The 18,221-nt window shown below is 37.7% G+C and overlaps 3 protein-coding genes across 3 annotated transcripts in view; 2 read left to right on the top strand and 1 right to left on the bottom strand.

Moving 5' to 3' along the window:
- Nucleotides 1–1,073: 1,073 nt before the first annotated feature.
- LOC149654228 (L-gulonolactone oxidase-like) lies at nucleotides 1,074–4,382 on the top strand. Its single transcript, XM_089845678.1, has 13 exons — nucleotides 1,074–1,361; nucleotides 1,427–1,528; nucleotides 1,608–1,730; nucleotides 1,794–1,888; nucleotides 1,980–2,070; nucleotides 2,349–2,445; nucleotides 2,523–2,667; nucleotides 2,748–2,799; nucleotides 2,890–2,984; nucleotides 3,526–3,675; nucleotides 3,749–3,913; nucleotides 3,991–4,081; nucleotides 4,157–4,382. Exons 1-13 carry the CDS (start codon nucleotides 1,350–1,352, stop codon nucleotides 4,286–4,288), a joined length of 1,350 nt encoding a protein of 449 aa, XP_089701804.1. The 5' UTR covers nucleotides 1,074–1,349; the 3' UTR covers nucleotides 4,289–4,382.
- Nucleotides 4,383–5,388: 1,006 nt separating this feature from the next.
- LOC149654227 (zinc finger protein GLIS3-like) lies at nucleotides 5,389–11,179 on the bottom strand. The gene is made up of 10 exons (XM_089845654.1): nucleotides 10,697–11,179; nucleotides 10,317–10,617; nucleotides 9,982–10,241; nucleotides 8,666–8,827; nucleotides 8,260–8,370; nucleotides 7,795–8,008; nucleotides 7,650–7,728; nucleotides 7,382–7,536; nucleotides 7,181–7,322; nucleotides 5,389–5,944 (listed from the first exon to the last, which is right to left on the bottom strand). The coding sequence occupies exons 1-10, from the start codon at nucleotides 11,168–11,170 to the stop codon at nucleotides 5,935–5,937; spliced, it is 1,908 nt and encodes a 635-aa protein (XP_089701780.1). The 5' UTR covers nucleotides 11,171–11,179; the 3' UTR covers nucleotides 5,389–5,934.
- The window catches only part of Pur-alpha (Purine-rich binding protein-alpha), a 59,416-nt gene continuing 47,401 nt past the window's right edge, over nucleotides 6,207–18,221 (top strand). Inside the window, exon 1 of the mRNA XM_089845669.1 lies at nucleotides 6,207–6,544. The gene's annotated coding sequence lies outside the window, so the exon portion shown is untranslated. The remainder of the gene's footprint in view (nucleotides 6,545–18,221) is intronic.

The following is an 18,221-nucleotide window of genomic DNA, read 5'->3' as shown; positions in this document are numbered from 1 at the left end:
TACCCCGAAACGTTACTCATATACATTACACTGCTCAACAGCGCACCCTGGCATACTGTCAGGTCAGGTAAAAGATGTGAAATAGCGCCAATATACCATTGGTCTTTAAATTAACAGTTATGCCCCCAGGTATGGTTTGAGAGGGTCAAAATACTTTGGACCTCTGACTCCTACAATATAGTTTCAGGAAACCCACGAAAAAATAAATTACTTTCGAGAAACGTTTGTCTTACTCTTATGATTAAGGATGTAAAGATAAAGACTCATGTTTTAAAGTTAGTTACGGTTATGATTGCCTAAGAGGTATAGTTAAACTCTAAGATTTACATCTATGATGGTCGCCTATGCAGTTTACCTGATCCATGATTTTTCTAAACACCATCCAATAATTTCCAAATTATCTTCAAGTATTTCAAAAAACTGTTCAAACTTCTGGGAATGATTCTAAACATTACCGAATTGGAACCCTTTTCAAAACTCCCTCTATGGGCTGGACATAAGCAACTCCAAAATTGAAAAGCTTAAAAATCTCAATGCATTGCTTTTTTAAAAATATGAGATTTTACAGTGATCAAGAAATGAGTTGGAAGTTATTATTATTATTTTGTTAATATTGGAGTTTCATTAACAGCTGAAGATAATAATGTCTTTGAATACATGGATAGTCCGTAGCAGGCTTGGAAATAAGGTTTATTTCTGAACTAGTCCTCCGGACCAGTGACCCCTGATGTCTTAAATATGAAACTGGTCCCGGGACCAGTAACCCTTCCCCTATTTATTTATCTACTGGTCCCAGGACTTGTGGTCGTTCTCTCTTCTAAAAAAAATCTCTCTCGGCTTAGGGTTGTATACACAACTGGACTCCTGGAGTCGAAATTTATGTTAAAATGAAAATAATTAAAGAGGTCCCCATATCAATTTTTAATAAAAGTAGGAATTAATAAACTAGTCATTGGGACCAGTGACCTTCACGCTTTGAATAAAAAAAGTGGTCCAAGCTATTAATAAACTGGTTTTTGACCTGTAAACCTGTCTTATTTCCTAGGCTGGTCCGTAGGTTCCACGATTTTCATCATCTACCTTAATAGCAGACGATAGAGCATACTACTCTTCAATCCATAGACTAAAGCTGTCTGCTATCTTATATAACGTGTTTTTATTTGCACATGGTTTCCTATTCTGTTTCATCAGCTAAAGCGCTAAAAATATTGCTAATTGAAGCAGAAATTTATCATTAATATGGTGATAAATGTCTGATTAAAGTAATTAGATGAAATTACAGTTTTGAGGCTTAGATATTTGCGGTTAGTTAAATATATAAACTGCAATAGACATCAATTTGGTCAAGTATGAGCGTTTTGGTGAGTTAAATTAACTCTTATAATTCGTTAATATTTTAAAATTATTAAAATTAACGTTTGTATAGGGGCTTGGGATACCTGGGGTAGTATTTCATAATTGGGCCAGAACATTTACTTGTTCCCCAGAGCTATATTTTGCCCCTAAAACACTGAATGAACTGCGTCAGGTATAATTAGCAGTTTTTAATTAATCTCAATTTTAAAAGTTCGTAAATACTAATCTTATTATATGTATAAAACACTAAGATCCTAGCTTTTGCTAGAAGTGATGGAAGAAAAGTTCGTGTGGTGGGTTGTGGTCATTCCCCTTCAGATTTAGCGTGTTGCGAAGACTACCTAATTAGTTTGCAGAATTTTAATGAAATAAATGTAAGAAATCAGGCCTACAACCCCCGAAAATTGATGGCAATTAAATGAATCCATTAATTGTAGGTTGATTCAATGAACTGCTCTGTTAAAGTTGGAGGTGGTGTCCAAGTTTGTGCTTTAAATGAGAAGTTACCTGAACATAATCTTAATCTAAGCGTGTATAATTAATTTTAACTTATCTATTCATAACTTATCATTATAAGTCTTTATTAATTGTCATTATTTTTATTTTTATTAATAATTTAAAAGTTTAGGTTCAGTATCAGGGATTACGTTAGCGGGGGCGATATCAACAGCAACCCATGGTTCAGGTGCAAATTTGGGACATTTGGGAACATTTGTAAGATAATTACTTAACTTTCTGCTAAGATTAATTTAAGGTGGAATTCATAAACGTCGGACGCAACGCAATTTAGTACAGGCAAAGGCAGGGCGTCGTGCGCAAACTTCCGCCTTTTGCGCACGACGCCCTGCCTTTGCCTGTAATAAATTGCGTTGCGTCCGACGTTTATGAATTCCACCTTTAGTCCTAAGTCTTAATTTCCACAAGTAGGTCATAGAATTACAAATTATGACCTCACCAGCATCCACCTCCTAAGTCTTAGTTTCTATGTGTAGGTCATAGAATTACAAATTATGACCTCTACTGGTGAGGTAAAAACATGTTCTAGAACTGAAAATGAAGAGTTATATCTTGCAACAATTTCTGGTTTGGGTGGGTAATTAAATTTAATTGAGTCATTAATTTGAATTAATATGAAATTGTAGATTAATAAGATTGTTGTATGATAGGGGCCATTGGAATCATAATTAGCATTACTTATCAGTGTGAACCAAGATTTAATCTCTTAAAGAGCGAATACCCTGCTAATCTTAAGGATGTAATTGAACATTTGGATGTACATTCCAAATCATCTGAATACTTCCATTTTCACTGGCATGTTTTTTTTATTAAAATAGTTGTACTTATTATTAATTTAAGTGAAAATTTAATTAACTATTATTAATTGGTAATAGGTATCCTCATACTGAAAATGTTGTAATTATACATGCTGATAAAACTCCATTGGTAAACATGCATAAACACACCGACAAATATCAATTTTAAAGTCAAATATTAAAAAAAAAACAATTAATATATTCCCAAAATTTTAATTAGCCAATCACAAAATATTCCTTCTTACAACGTTGTTCCAATTGGTTTTGGAATTATGCTGTGGGTTATTATGCCCTTGAATTTGGGTATTGGATGGGGTATGTTAAGTCATGATGGACATTAACAGGGTTCGTACGGAACCTGGATATCCTGGATAAGTCAGGGATATGGAAAATAGGGGAAAAAGTCAGGGATAAGTCAGGGATATGGAAAATAGGGGAAAAAGTCAGGGATAAGTCAGGGACATGGAAAATAGGGGAAAAAGTCAGGGATAAGTCAGGGATATGGAAAATGGGCTAAAAAGTCAGGGATAAGTCAGGGATATGGAAAATAGGGGGAAAAGTCAGGGATAAGTCAGGGATTTAAAACATTTTCCTAAAAAGTCAGGGATATGTCAGGGATTTTGTTTGGCATATCGAACCATTCTTCATGCAATGCTAAATATGAGCCAGGTGTAATTATGAAGTGGGCTCTGGTAAACACCTTTAAAAGGTCAGGGATATAGGCAAAATTTGGTCAGGGATAACCTGGAAAAATTCAGGGATTTTCAATGTAAAAATTTCGTACGTACGAACCCTGAGTCATACTTTATACAGTTTGTTAAACAAAATTCATAAAAACATTAACGTTTTATATCAGAACAATGATACCTGGATTGGTACCAATCGTGAATAGAACAATCTATCGTTTACTTTACTCAAAACCTAAGAAATACGTTGGAGAAAGCTTCAAAGTTTTAAATATGGAGTGTAGGTTCAAACAATACGTGACTGAATGGGCCATTGACAGGTTACAAAATTTAAATTCAAAATAAGTTCACGTGTGTTCATCATAAAATGATGAAGATTAAATTAAATTTTAGGTCCAAAACTGGTTCAACTTTAATGACATTAAAAGAATGGCTCGAAGCTAATCCCGATGTTTACGCTCATATTGCTGTTGAAGTTCGTTTTGTTAAATCAGATGATATCTATCTTAGTCCTTGTTACGGAAGAGAGACTTGTTTTATCAATATAGTCATGTATAGGTGGGCTACTTTAAACTAATATTTAATTTTGACCCCTTCAGCACGTTAAACTAAACTGATCGAATAATGTTTTTAAGGCCATATAATGCACCAGTTCCATATGAAAAGTACTGGGTAGCCTTTGAATCAATAATGAAGGAGGCAGGTGGAAGACCTCATTGGGCCAAAGTGTGTTTAATTAGTATTGATTATGTAATTATGTTCCAGTTTAATTATAGTGGTTGTTTTTGGTTTTAATTTTAGGCGCATAAGCTAAGGAAAAGAGATTTTGAAAAACTCTACCCTCAATGGAATAAATGGTGTGAGATTCGGGAGAAATTAGACCCCATTAATATGTTTGTTAATTCATATATGGAAAGAATTTTAACTTGTTAATGGTGTAGAAGTTTTTTTAGTAGACCTGATGTAAAGGTGTACAAATATCTTAAATACTTCCAATTATATAATAAAGACCAATTATTAAAACAAATTATCGTTATTTATTTGTTAAAATTTACGTCTACTAGATGTCGCCATAGTTCCGAATGGACTGTTCTATGAATGAACTTGTTAATAGGGAGCTAACAGTTCTGACCCTGAAACGTCACACCCTTCTATCTCTTACTGGAGTTTCATCCCCCCTAACGGTTGGAAACAGTATTCTACGCGCAAAAATGCCAACCAGAGAGGGGCTGCGTGACGTCAGACTATCTCTTCCCCCTAGCCAGTTGTTAGCTCCCTATAGTGGAAAAACTTTTAGTAGACCTAATATAAGTGTGTGTAATTATCTAAATTTCTTCCAATTATATAATAAAGACCAATTATTAAAAGAAATTATCGACTTTTGTTGTTTTTTCTTTGCTAAAAATTTCGTCTACTAGATGTCGCCATAGTTCCGAATGGACTGTTCTCTGAATGAACTTGTTAATAGTGGAAAAACTTTTAGTAGACCTAATATAAGTGTGTGTAATTAATAGTTATCTTAAATTCTTCCAATTATATAATAAAGACCAATTATTAAAAGAAATTTTCGTATTTTGTTGTTTTTTCTTTGCTAAAAATTTGTCTACTAGATGTCGCTATAGTTCCGAATGGACTGTTCTCTGAATTAACTTGTTAATAGTGGAAAAACTTTTAGTAGACCTAATATAAGTGTGTGTAATTATCTTAAGTTCTTCTAATTATTAAATAATAAAGTCAAATTATTGAAATAAATGATTGTTTTGTTGCTTCTTTCTTTGCTTTAAATTTAAATCTACTAGATGTCGCCATAATCGCAGATGCGCTCTTGTCAAAGTGCGTAGCCCACTCGATCACGCGCTCGACTAGACGACGCAAGCTGCTTGCGATATAGCGCAAAGGGCTTCTGAGAACAATCAACTGTGCTAGTTATCGCGGTTAGAAATCAGGGAATAGTGCCAAAACTATTTTCAGATCATGGAAAATGTGTTTACTAATGCACGGAATACCGTTCCACCCTTTCCATGAAGAAAAAGCTACCTTGAAAATGAATGAACTGCATGCGCTTTATCATTCTTGAAAATCACTCAGGAAACTTATTATAAAGTTATGAGAAGAAAAAATATTATTTTATTTCAAATACTCCTATCACTGGGACTGGGTACAAAGAAATTTATTTAAGATTCCATTATATACTCGGTTTTTTAACGCCCTTAAATGGGCGAAAGTCAATGATTTATACATGCTAGGGAGTGAAATATTACACAAAAGAGAGAGCTAGTCATTGAAATGTACAAGTAAAATATCTCGTCGCCTATATAAACTAGTTAATATCGATCAAAAGTGTTCTTTAAGTTATCAACCGTTTGAGCACCCAATAAAGGTTGTGTCACAGCTTGATTATGGTTATGGCATCTACGCCTATATGGTTTTTGAAACCCCTTTAGCGGTATTACACCATGGAGTAATTCAGACCATCAAAAACCATTATTTTAAATGCGCCTGGCCATCAATAAGTCGTCCAAAGATAAGAATCGGCCCGGGCGATTAAATTTTAATCCAAATCTGATTGATTTTTCTCCTTAAGAAACTCTGAAAATAAATTAAAAGAACAATTTATATTTAAAATCGGCGCCAAAATATCATTTACATATGCTACTACTCTAGTAAACGTTTCATGTCTCCATGTTCAAAATTGGCCTGACAAGCGGACGACGTATAAAAATTCAGCACCAATATAATTTTTTTCAAATTTTCCACTACCGTTTCAAAGTGTTCATTCTCCATGCTTTTAGGTTTCATTGTTTCATAAAGGTGGCTATGGTTTCAAAACTCAGGACGGCTATGCGTGGCTAGTTTTAGCAATAACTTTGTGGTCGGTGACGACTTGTCGCGGTCAATTAAATTTGATTATCGTGTAATGTCGATTAATATCGTAAGTGTATATTTCGAAATACAAGTTTACGGCGTTGTTTAACGTGACATTAAAGAAAAAGTAAAATATCGGGTATCTAATAATTTTGCAAATGGCAACAAAGGACTTGGACCTAAGCCTTGGCGCAGCCATTGTCCGAAAATTCCGAAAGTGAACAATTATAAACTTTCCGAAAAGTTAAGATAAGTGTGTTCTTAAAGAACTTTTGACTTCAAGTGTGTCATTAATGTGGAATCCCAAACGTATTTCGAATTTGGGTAAGTGAATAAACGTTTTCTAACTGATTATGTAATAAGCATGGAATCTTCAAAGATATTGGATCAAGGTAAGTGTATAGTGTAAGTGATGAGTCGCGCTAGCTTGGGGTCTCTAAAGACTTTGTAGCAATGACGTTTCATCATCGCAATTACCGCCAAAAAGTACTAGGCCTATCTATGAATGAGATTCGGATATCTATTAATAGTCTACAAAATGTAAGGGGACCTCCAGCAATGAAAAGACTTAAAATCCACGTGTTTATTTCTATTATATTTTCACTCCCTTCAAAACAAAACAAAAAAAAACCGCAGGTTTTTTTCTTTGCTCCCCCACGTTGACGCTACTGATATGCCCCCTAAGTGGCAAACCTCTAGAATTTGAAATTCCTACCTAATTTTTTGAGGATACTATTTTGGTTAACGCGCCCCAAAAGACCCAACGTTTGCTTAAAACCATTCCTCATAGCTCCAGTTCTCTGTAGTATTTCGACTCTTGTATAGAAGCCAACTGAATTATCGGCAGTGCTGACTCATTGGCGCCCACGTATGTGGCATGCCAGTATTACCATAACCACTTTGGCGCCACAAAATTTTCAACCACATGCACCCATAGATTATATCTTGACGTAAGCTTACCCTCCAGGTCTGGAATAGTCCTCCAAGATAATTCCGTACTTATTTGAGAAGGAGTCTTGGAAAGTAGGGAACGTCAAACTGCTACCAGGACTCCATTGTAAGCCAGGTGACGCTGGCGTTCTGTTCAATGGAGGTAACTGACCTGCAAATTCTATAATAAGTAACAAACTCCTGGATGATTCGATTACCAACTAGTCTTACTTATATTTGATCTGGAAGATGTTGACCTGCTACTGTCCTGATGAGATTTTACTGATGGACTTCTTCGATTTGATTGGGTTATCGGAGGAAGACTTAGTTTTGATTGGTTCGTTTCTTGGAGTATAGAGATTAGGTTATCATCCGTTTCATTGCTGCTAATGTTTGAAAACATTCAGTTAGTTGAATGTTGGAAAGGTTCCAATTTCCCATCGAAAATTGTATATTTTTGGTTGGGAAACATTATAATTTTAAGGGTAGACTGAATTACCTCTCAGCTATATCTCTTAAGGCTTGAGGACTACTTTGATGACTAGCTGGTGACATCGTGTTTGAAAATGTCATTCCATCTAATGAAATTTCAGAGGCAATTAGACAAAATGTCTAAGTAACCTTTGACCTTTTCCCTAACTTACTGGAATAGTAACCGCCAGAGTTATATGTTGAAAGCTGAGAATTATGAGCTGGAGATCTTCCCAAACCACTGTCATGAGTCATAAAGTCATGAGCGCCATAACTGTCATCCCTATCTCCGTGTTGTAGAATTGGGTGATTGGGTCGAATTGCTTGGATGGTCAAACATTTGCTCAACAGATCCGCGTCAACTGATTCGTTAAGGTCACCTCTTAGCTGTCAATAAATTCAATACAAAGATCTAAGTATAATTTTACTCATATGACGATCTGCATTAATCATTTCCCGCTCCTCTTCATATAAGTATCACCCTCTATAAGATAATCCTCCATCCAAATTGACTACTACTAAACCAGACTTAGACATCCATGCTTCTAAAGTACATATCTTGTGTAACTGCCTATACATTCTACCCACTTTTTCTCCGAAACTTACAAAGAAAAAAGTAACATTATGTGTATGTATACCTTCTTTTTGGCTTGGTCCGTTTTGGTCGTGTGATTTTTAACGTGTTTTCTGAGTGAGCTGGGATCCGTGTAGCGCTTTGTGCATCCCGGTATTTGGCACGCGTATGGTTTCTGGAATCCGTCCACCAAAGATGAAACGCAAAGACAAGAAAAAATGCCAAGATAGAATGAAAAAAAAAAAAGAAGTTAGGGTGAAAACTTTGCAAAAAAGGAGCAGCTCTTTAGTTCTTAAATGAGGCGAAACTATTTAAATGACCCTTTAAGCCCAGGGTCTTTTCTATTAAGACATTAAAAACGTGCAAGATATTTAAAACTACGTTCTGTTATAGTTTTAGAAAGTTTAGAAGCTATCTTCTCGCATTCGCGTACGGTAATAAATTAGATTTTAACTAAATCATTTAATTACCGTATCTTGATGAGTTCTTTGATGTTTTGCTCTATCAGAAGAGTTACTAAAAGCTTTAGTACAAGATGGATACTGACAGGCGTACGGTCTTTCACCGGTATGAGACCTCAGGTGAATTTTGAGATTCTCCAATCGAGAAAATGCTTTAGTGCAGCCCTCAAACTGAACATACAGAAAATAAATAAAAAAATTCAAATATTAGGCCTCAAATTTGAGACTTTAGAATTTAGTTTGTTGAGATTATGTTTCAGTTCATAAATTTAATTTGAAACCCTTGAAAAAGTTTTTATGAGGATTGGAACTTTATGGGGCCCCGTAAAAGTACATCACCATGCATATATGAAGGAAAATTCCAAAGTGTTATCTTTTAATTACATATACTTTAGCGTATATTTAAGTTTTAAAATTCCCTCATCCAGTAACCTATGACCCTTTATATTCTGAAACCCATTAATAACGTTTCGTTCGTCCACAACGTTACAAGTAATAAAAGGAAAGACATTAAGAAGAGATACCAGTGATTTGCTTACTGGTTTTTCTTTCTTCCCGCCTTTACGTTTATTGCCTGTGACCCAGAAGACAACTTTAGTTTAGTGACGGGGCACCCTACACTATGAATTTCAGCGCAAGATTGCAAAGCTTCTTTAACTTCAAAGCCATGGGTAATAGGGTTTTATGTAAGGCAAACTCTTTTTGAAATGTAAAACTATGTATAATGATACACTTGGAGTCGTCGACGGACGTTGACTTTAAAAATACTTAGCATCGATGGTACGAGACGGACGGCAATGACCCTGACACTGCTAGTTTCTCTAGATGACATCCCGCGTCTCCCCTTACCAATGTCGGGCTTCTGTATTACGAGACCTAAATTTTTTAACCCCCGGTTTTATATAAAGACGGTATGACGCGGCTCTATCATAAACGGTCGTAGTATATTGCCTAAGGATTCACGAAGACACTTGTTTATGGTATGATGGGGGACACGGAGGGATAGAGAGCGAGGACCAGATTCCAATTCTAAATCGGTTGCCTAGAAAAAATGGTCGCGATATCAGATATCTACCGAAGCCTTTTTTTTTTTTCTTTTAACTAAAGTTCATTTCGCGTGGTCGACCGTATACCAGCAGCTGCTTACTGCTTTCCCGCCAAAATTGAGTCTTGACAACCTTTTTCCTGATAAAACTATCCGTATGTTGTACAGGGTCTTACTTAAGTTACTTTCGATAGGAATAAAAGATTTGGACAAGTTTGGGCCAGATTTTATCGTGAAAAGCCCATATCTTGAAGTGATAAATAGAATAGACAAAACTTACCGAGCATTTGTTAGGTTTTTCGCCAGAATGGACCCTCATGTGTATCAGGAGCTTATATCTGGCGTTGAACGGTCGGAGTCTCCTTTGGCAACCCTGCCAGAAACAGGTGTACTCCTCCCCCTTTCGTTGGTCAACGTGAGTCTTCTCCAAATGACGCACAAGCTCCTCCTGGTCAGGGAAAGTGTTGCCACAATCGATCCACCAACATATATACTGGCGGATTCCTGAAGGGTCATCATTAAGCTCTCCAGTTCGGTCCCCTGTTGAAAGGCACATGATCCGTTAGTTTCTGTACTAACGCGACGTCACGTGAAACTGGACTTTATCCCTCTTACCTTCGGAACTGTCAAAACTGGAGTAATTCGAAGGTTGGCTACTGTCAGACGAGCTCTTCTTTTGAACCAGGAAATGTTTCCGGGCCATGTGTTGGTCGTAGGAAGGGGGTGGGCGATTCAAGGTAGGAATGCACGATGGACGCAACGACGCCAGCGCCGTTGGGGTGGGGAGAGCGGCGGCCGTCATGGGTGGCTCGGAACCAGTATGGGGTTCCGAGGAAGGCTCGGATAATCGGTTCATGAGATCTTGCTCGAATTGTTGCAAAGAATTGTGCGGTAAAACTGCTTGGTTATGGGACACCTTTAAAATTTCGAACATCAGCATCTAAATACGTGCTAAACGCACATCCCCTTGAAAGAAGGTTTCAAATAATAATTACTTGTAATACGTCTTGCATGGCGATGGAAGACTCCAAACTCTGCATGGCTTGGTACAACGCAACGTTACTGTCCAAATCGATAAAATCGTCTTTGATACTCGCGTGTCGTCCTCCACAACCAGTCGTCGTTGATGCTCCACCGTTGGTTGAAACGCTCATTCGATGCGATGACCCGATCGAAGGACTACTACTACTGTTCCTGGCTGACAAATGTCCGTAACAACCCGGCGATAAACTGGTAAAAGACCCGGACCCTGACATTGGTAGCAACGAGGTCGGGGACATTCTTATTAAACTGTTAATATCGATACCATCAGCGGATAGTGGTGAAATAGACAAAGCTCTCTTGTTCCTGGAACCACGGCCCGAGTAGGATGACCTGGTCGATTGTCTCGGACTGGCGAAACTAGAAGAACACACCGAATCCGCGAAAGCCGCCGAAAACATGGGTAAAGGCGCGCTGTAACCCGACATGGCGCTCGCGCTTGGAGCCATAGTAATGTCTGATGAACCGTTATGACGTTGAGGTGGGTTAAAATCAACCGGAGTGGGTGCCGGAGCTGATAATACAGGAGGCAACACCGTATACCTGTTCCAATTACTGGATGAAGGCCTAGTGTCTTCGTCTTTAACCCTTAGTTCTTTTAAGTCCTTACTTTCCGTTGGTTGTAGTTCTTCAGAGTCTAATATCTCGGAGACGGAACTGTACAAATCAGGCGGTATTAGAGACTCGAATATGTCCTCGTGACAAGTTTCATTCATAGGCGACAAGACATTCTCCAATATTAAAGGGTCAAAAGTCACTTGACTCGGTCTATGGTATTCGTCACTTAGATCTTTCGTGGTATGGTTTTGACGGCCTTGTAATTGGTAATCAACCGAGCAAGGACTTCTTCGTTCAGCGTAAGACGGACTCGAAAGGTCACTGGTCAAGTTGCTAGAACCAGGGGACGATAAATAATCTAAAAGCATGTTTTGGTGGACGCCGTTGTTCTGCTTCTGGTTGTTGTTTAATTGTTGAGGACCGAAACTACTTGCCGAACCTACAATTAAAATATCCAAAATCTTTTTAAAAGCGCTCTCAATGAATTTCAATTTGAATATGACGCTTTCCTGAGAGCACCTTTCTATTTATATGCGGGGGCGGTTATTCAAACCCATCATCTAACTACAATATTTTGATTCACCCCTTTGTAAGTACTGGTGTTATAGTAGGGTAGGGGATGTTAAGGGGGGGGAGACCATCTTAAGATGTGAATGAAATCGGCCCGGGAATAATTTTTTTTTTTTTTTTTTGGATGTCTATAAAACTCCTCCTAGTTTTGACGATCGTGAGCTCTCTCTTGCTTGTCAAGAGGCTCCAAAGTTCTACCAATTAAAAGACCAGGATTGTCTTAGCGTCGTTCCTGTAGTTTACCATCATTGGTTGAACGTGTCGTTAGGCTTGTCAACACTAATATACCAAACGGGAATTGACTTGACAGATTGTGTAATGTTTGGATTGAGACAAATTTGTAAATTGTAATTAATGAGTTTTTTACGTACTAAGCTCTGGTTCGAATTTAACTTATTATTATTAGGTATCATTACATTTTTCAGTCCAACGTATTGACCATAAATTAATAAATGTCCTAAGCCTACTACCGTTTCCTCACATTTATTTGACCTATATTAAAATCAGTTCAGCTTACCCAAACATTCCCAAAAAAATGCGTAAAAGTGGATTTTTGGTTTGTTATTATCCCCCTAACCCAAAAAATGTGTCCATATTTCTTTTAAAAGGTCCATAATTCTAAATATCTCCCGCTATATATCGTCAGTGGTAGATTTTTTTCGGTGTCATTTTTGGGCGCCACAGCTGTTGCGGACTCGTTTGCAACGGGGAATCTTCTAGAGATGAGATGTCAAGTTAAATATCACCGCTTCAGACGCTTGGGTGGTATATCGGGTGGTCGCTCCCTATTCTCAATAGCCAAGAGACACTATAGAGACATTTTTTTTAAACTTCTTTAAGGGTTTTTGTACGGGTTCAAAGGTCGAAGAAAAAGAAGCTGGTGGTTTTTAAGCCCCTTAAATACTTAAAAGCTAAATAGTGAGCTGTGTAAAATTAGAACCTTTCCCTTAAGGGCTTGCTTTTTAAGATACAAGATATTTAGGGAACCGTGTCATATCCCAAAGCAACCCAATGTCAAAGTTCAAAGGAGGAGAATATATTAGATGGGATGCTCCTGTAACGTTATACTTGCTGAAAAGCCTAACCGTGATTGGAACCTAGTATCTAGGTAGAAAGAGTGTCAAATTTACCCAATAATAGATACGTATTGAATTATCTTAGATATGATATTTGATAAAGGTCATGTTATTGAATTTATAATGACTAAAAGAGATAGATCGACATTGAATAGTCACAATCATTAAATTAAGACCTTGTAATAATTCATTCAACTTCAAATGGAGCATTAGAGCATTAACCCAGAGACAAGTTCCATTTGCATATATTTGAGCAGCTAGAACTCTTTATCATATAACATCAGTTGTAAAACGATAGCTATATGGCATAAAATGTTTTACTACAGCTAGAAAAATAGACATGTGTGGACAGTTTGCTAAGACAGTTAAACGTTACACGAGAATCCGACTTAAACAAGAAGGTTATGTGGAATAATAATTACAACCCCTTAAAATATGTGGCCCGCTCTCAAACCCATTGAAAACGGGCACTACTAACGTCTAAAATATACAATAAACCTTGGTTTTAAAGCCTACAGAGAGAAGAAACTAATTAAAACTTAGATTCAAAAAAATTAACATCTTTTGTAAGACGATATCTCTGACTCATGACGCGGTAACTCAATAACTTGAATGAATTTCGGTTGGCCCGGTTGGTAACTTCGTTTAACACCGTAGAAGCAATGGGGATATGTTAGGGGAAGGCGAATAGCGATGTAACCGGGTGTTTAACCCATCCACCCTCGCAGTCTTGGTACATATTGGCTCTAATTAAGCTAATGGATTGTACTAGTCTCTTTTATTAAATTCAGTTACCGTCCGCGTCTTGTTTTTATTGGCTTTTGATTTTTCAAGCGCTATGCTGTCTGCGTATTTTATATTATGCTAAAAAAGTCACCACCACCACTATGGTTTCCTGCCCTTTATTGGTTAATCTTCTGAGTTGTACCAAGTTCAAATCGTGGGAGAATTCGAATCGGAGCTAGATTAAAATTCACGATCAAAAGGCGAGGAGCTCTTTGACACCCCTCTAACCACACGACCACCCTCTTTTTCTTTGACGAGACTCTTATGGGTGTCCCGATAGAGCTTGGGAGACTTTTTTTGTCATTGAAGACATGGGAATGTTAGGCAATATTTGAAGTCAATTGTTTTTTTACTCGGGTTAGCGGTTATAACGAAAAATGTTGGTTAATGACAATCATTTACCAACTGGTTTAATTAATAAGGTTTGATATCTCGAGTTTTCACTGGCATAAAAAAAGGTCCAACTCCTTCAAACAGATGGTCCAGAACGTCCCCCGTCTAAAGGTATGCATGCCCAAATAACTTCCTTGAATTTGATACATATCTTTTCAAGATTTCTTAAAAAAATTAATTAAAGATAGAGGAAGACTTATAGGAATGGTGTAAAGCTGTGTTTGTATTGTCTCATTAAGGGTTCGCGGGAGGTCGGTGGGTGCATGCGTGGCACAGTCCTTCTCGCTTATATTTAAAACCGTCTTCCGGTCAGGTCATCGATACCCCATTCTCTGCGGGGGACACTGCTCGCACTCGAAAGCCACGAGCGTCGGCGACAACGCGAAGACGTCTTCTTCTTAGCGAAAGTTTTGTTTATTTGCGTCGGTTTTTTATGATAAGACAGAGCCAGAGGTACCGTTATAGCTTATAAGGGGCCTGGTCCAACGCCCCGACAACTTCGCTTCCATATTTTACGAAAGTTGAACACGTGCTTCATTGTAATAAGATACAAAAAAAGCCCCGCGTTATGATTTATAACTTTAAAATGGAGGGAGTACGCTTGACGCGTATTCAGGATGGTTAGATGGATGGAAGCAAATTAAATACTTCGAGACAACCATTAAAAAATAGGCACCTGGTGTGTTAAGGTATCAAATAGTCAAAGGGTCAGTTAACTCGAACCAGGAACTTCCTGGCTGGTCTAAGGACAACCCTTGGGTTCAGTCTTCCTTTTAAGGTCCTTCTGCAAGAGTTAAATTTTTTACGCCTGGTATTTATTTCTACTTCCATTGGTCTCTTGATCGAACAAGTATTCAACAGGGAAAATTATAAAGAGACGTTTCTACAGGTCATAGGCTAGCTCAGGGTCAAGGTGTGACTCGGATGATGTGGTGTTAAGCTGTTAAGATACGTTTAACGTATCTCTAATTAACCTTAACCATACGGCACTGCGGCGGTACTTAAAGGGCCCCTTATGAGTCAGTGACCTTAAAAGGGATCACATTATACCCTAGCGTGTGCATGTCGCGCTCCGTATTCGTTGAGGGGGTCCATGAAACTCGCGTCCTAACATGCGCGAGAGGGGAACGTTATATTAAAGAAAAAAGAAAAAGAAATTAAATGGTAGGCAAGTACTTGAACACAAGCGCGAGTAACTTAACATGGCACGTCTAGGCCTAGGACTCGGTTGTGATAGAGCTTACCGGGGGTACAACCCGCGCGCTACTTTTGACCCCAAAGTTGACCCGCACGCACGTGACGTGACGTGATAAAAAAGAAACCTAAGCTATCGTTTCATTTAGGAAGGGGATTAAACTTTTCGTTTCGACATTTTGGAATTCAGAATGCAATGCCTACGAAGCTAGATTGAAGCTCGTAGAGAATGGATAGGGTCGTAGCCGTGCAGCATATTTGACTTGGGATTGCCGTTGTTAAAACTTTATATTTGAAATGACGTTAAAAGCGTTCTTCCTAAGTTTATCGTCTTCAGTGTAAGCGTCAGGTCGGAGAATTAAAGAGTTCTTTTTATTTTTATAATTTTTCTTCGTTTGAGTTGGGAGGAGAACAGCTGCGCAAAATTTAGGCATTGAGATTTATTTTACTTTTTTTTATTTCTTACGGAACTGTTAGGATTGTAAAAACATCGTCACTTTATTTTTTTGTAAGGGTTTGAAAGATGCGGTCGTTATTAGCTTTGCCATCGTATAAAAACTGCTAAATTAAACGCGTTTTGTGTGGGATAAAAAATGCACGATGAAATGGGTATTTTGGGTTATGTTATACAGTAAGGTGTTGGTTGAGTGTCCAAGCTGTGACGTTGAATTGTGTCTCACTTCTAATTGTTCAATAAAGGGCCAATTCCATAAAAGGTTTGAGAGTAAATTCAAAGTTAGTTCAGATATTTTTTGGGTTAATTGCCAATGATATTACACGTCATAAACTCTTTATCAAAAAATGTAAGATTTTAACTTGACACATGTCATTTCGGATTTAAAAATAATTTTATTACGTTCCTCGTGAAACTGAGCTCCTAAAGTTAGCTAACTAAATACTAAAAAAAATGTCATGATTTCCCGAGTGACACTTGATTCTGACAACTCTAAGAACGAAGTCTCGAAACCTCAAAAATTAATAGCTTCAAAAATTCTTCAATTTCACTCTAAAAAGAAGCTCGGTACGCTTAGTTTCTAAACATATTTTTTCACAGAATTTCGACTGAAATAAACACGATGCGATAAGAAAGAAAGGGAGTGAGATAGAAAGAGATGCAAAAAAGAAAACTATTTGGGATTTTTGGGAAAGGGTTCAAAAATGTTACGTTTTCACCCCCATGTGCTCCGTAATTTTCACAGTCGCCTGATCGTGCTAGCTGTTAAAAGAAAAGTCGCCTAATTTTACACGCATCATTCGTCAAGAATTTCCACGAAAATATAAAGGGTTCTATTCGATCTAGGCTAAAGTTGTACGAATTTCCCTTATGCTTGCGTTTCAAACTTATCGCGCTGCGCCGAAGTATATGAGAATTTATGCAGGTTCATATCTGTGGATTGAAAGATTGGTTCTCTTACCTGGTCTGATTGGTGGCATGAAATGTCCAACAACTAAATTTTCATATCCGCTACCATAAACTCCACAACTCCATCCCGGCGGTATTCTCTTGGCAACCGGAACTTGATCCACCACGTGTCCTTGTCCATCTTGATTCGTTGATATTATTTCTTGTTTATTATTTCTGTCCACGTAATTAAACTCTTCCGAACATTGTTCAACTTGAAGCTGTTGTTGTTGTTGACCGAAGTTATCACAGTTTGTATAGGAAACGTAAGGCGCACCGTTTTTGTCATTAACCGAAACATCTTGGGTTGGTATCGAGTACAAGTCTTGTCCATCTTTATGCGGAGGTGCTTCCTCGAATGAACTGACTTTGGATGAGTTTAGACTGCTCGGAAGGTCGCAGACCACTCCTGAATCGTTACTGTCGACGCTGGCACCACTTGTTGGATCTGAATGGTCGTGCCCGTACGAATGACGGGCCATGACTGAAAGAACAATAACGTTAAGTTAACTTTGTATCGATGATTGCCAATTAACACTTCAACTCGTGGGAGTCAGCGGGTTCCAATACCTTTCCAACAATAATGTCGATATGCACGACCATCTACATTGGGCGGTGGAACCAAATTTGACATTTTGATAATTTTATAGTTATATCAATGAATGGTTTATTACAGAAGAAATTGCGTAAACATTATACTATTTTCTTATGTAATTATAAAGCAGCTATAGTGTGGTTGCGAAGAGCTTTCCACAACCGAAATGATTCTATTTGAGAAGATTCTCTGGGTTTTAATCACTCGAATACCCGTACCTTAAGTTCGGGGAATCATCAGTGACTGGGCTGGTTATAAGCATTCCCAAACAACCACCTAAAAGTTTGTGGACGGGATTCGTTCGCTATGTTTATGGACTTGGATGATACCCAACAGAACTTCCGGTTGAGGTAGATCCGAGAAAGTTTTTTTAAAGATTTAAAAAAGAAAACTATACGCGGGCCAAGGGCGTTCACTCTGGGCTTTGAGATTAAGTGCGGCTCATGGGGAATATGCATTGCGTTTGGGCCCTGTTTTCCCTTATGAAAATCGTTTCGTATCTATGGCATAGTACGCTTGGTTCGCATTGTTCAAGAAGAAAATTTGGCGCGAGCCAAAACTTGTAGGACATACATACGTTAGAGCGCGTGAAATGAAGAAGTGCTATTCGCTTACTGGGAACACGTGAATCGCGTTCCCGGATAAACAAAAACTACTTTCCGAAATTATCTCTATCGCGAATTTTTCTTCGCTAATTCATAACTGATGTTTCTCAGAATTGTTTTTGATACCGGGTATAAACAGCATTTTTTAGAGAGAAAGTATTCATATTTTAGGCGCGAACTTTGTAGATAAACGGTATCCTCTGAAATTCACTTAAAGGAACACATTTCGAAATTTCAAACAATAATTTAGTTGGACGAAATTTTCTAAAATACTAGCTAAGCTACCCGAATGTTTTAATA

Source organism: Phalangium opilio, unplaced genomic scaffold (assembly GCF_054372755.1).
Source record: "Phalangium opilio isolate 3A_F unplaced genomic scaffold, DU_Popi_V2 ptg000079l_1, whole genome shotgun sequence".
Taxonomy (NCBI): domain Eukaryota; kingdom Metazoa; phylum Arthropoda; class Arachnida; order Opiliones; family Phalangiidae; genus Phalangium; species Phalangium opilio.
The sequence above is the reverse complement of the archived record's forward strand: the minus strand, read 5'-3'. Positions and strand labels throughout refer to the sequence as shown.

Bases quoted from the DNA above. Each gene is read 5' to 3' on its own strand.
- LOC149654228 (XM_089845678.1), top strand. The intron at 1,889-1,979 runs GTATAATTAATT...ATAATTTAAAAG, and splicing joins CATAATCTTAATCTAAGCGT to TTTAGGTTCAGTATCAGGGA. The intron at 3,914-3,990 runs GTGGGCTACTTT...AATGTTTTTAAG, and splicing joins ATCAATATAGTCATGTATAG to GCCATATAATGCACCAGTTC.
- LOC149654227 (XM_089845654.1), bottom strand. From the start codon at position 11,170: ATGTCGGGTTACAGCGCGCCTTTACCCATGTTTTCGGCGGCTTTCGCG. The intron at 10,618-10,696 runs GTAATTATTATT...GAAATTTTAAAG, and splicing joins CCATGCAAGACGTATTACAA to GTGTCCCATAACCAAGCAGT. The intron at 7,323-7,381 runs GTAAGACTAGTT...TAGAATTTGCAG, and splicing joins ATCTTCCAGATCAAATATAA to GTCAGTTACCTCCATTGAAC.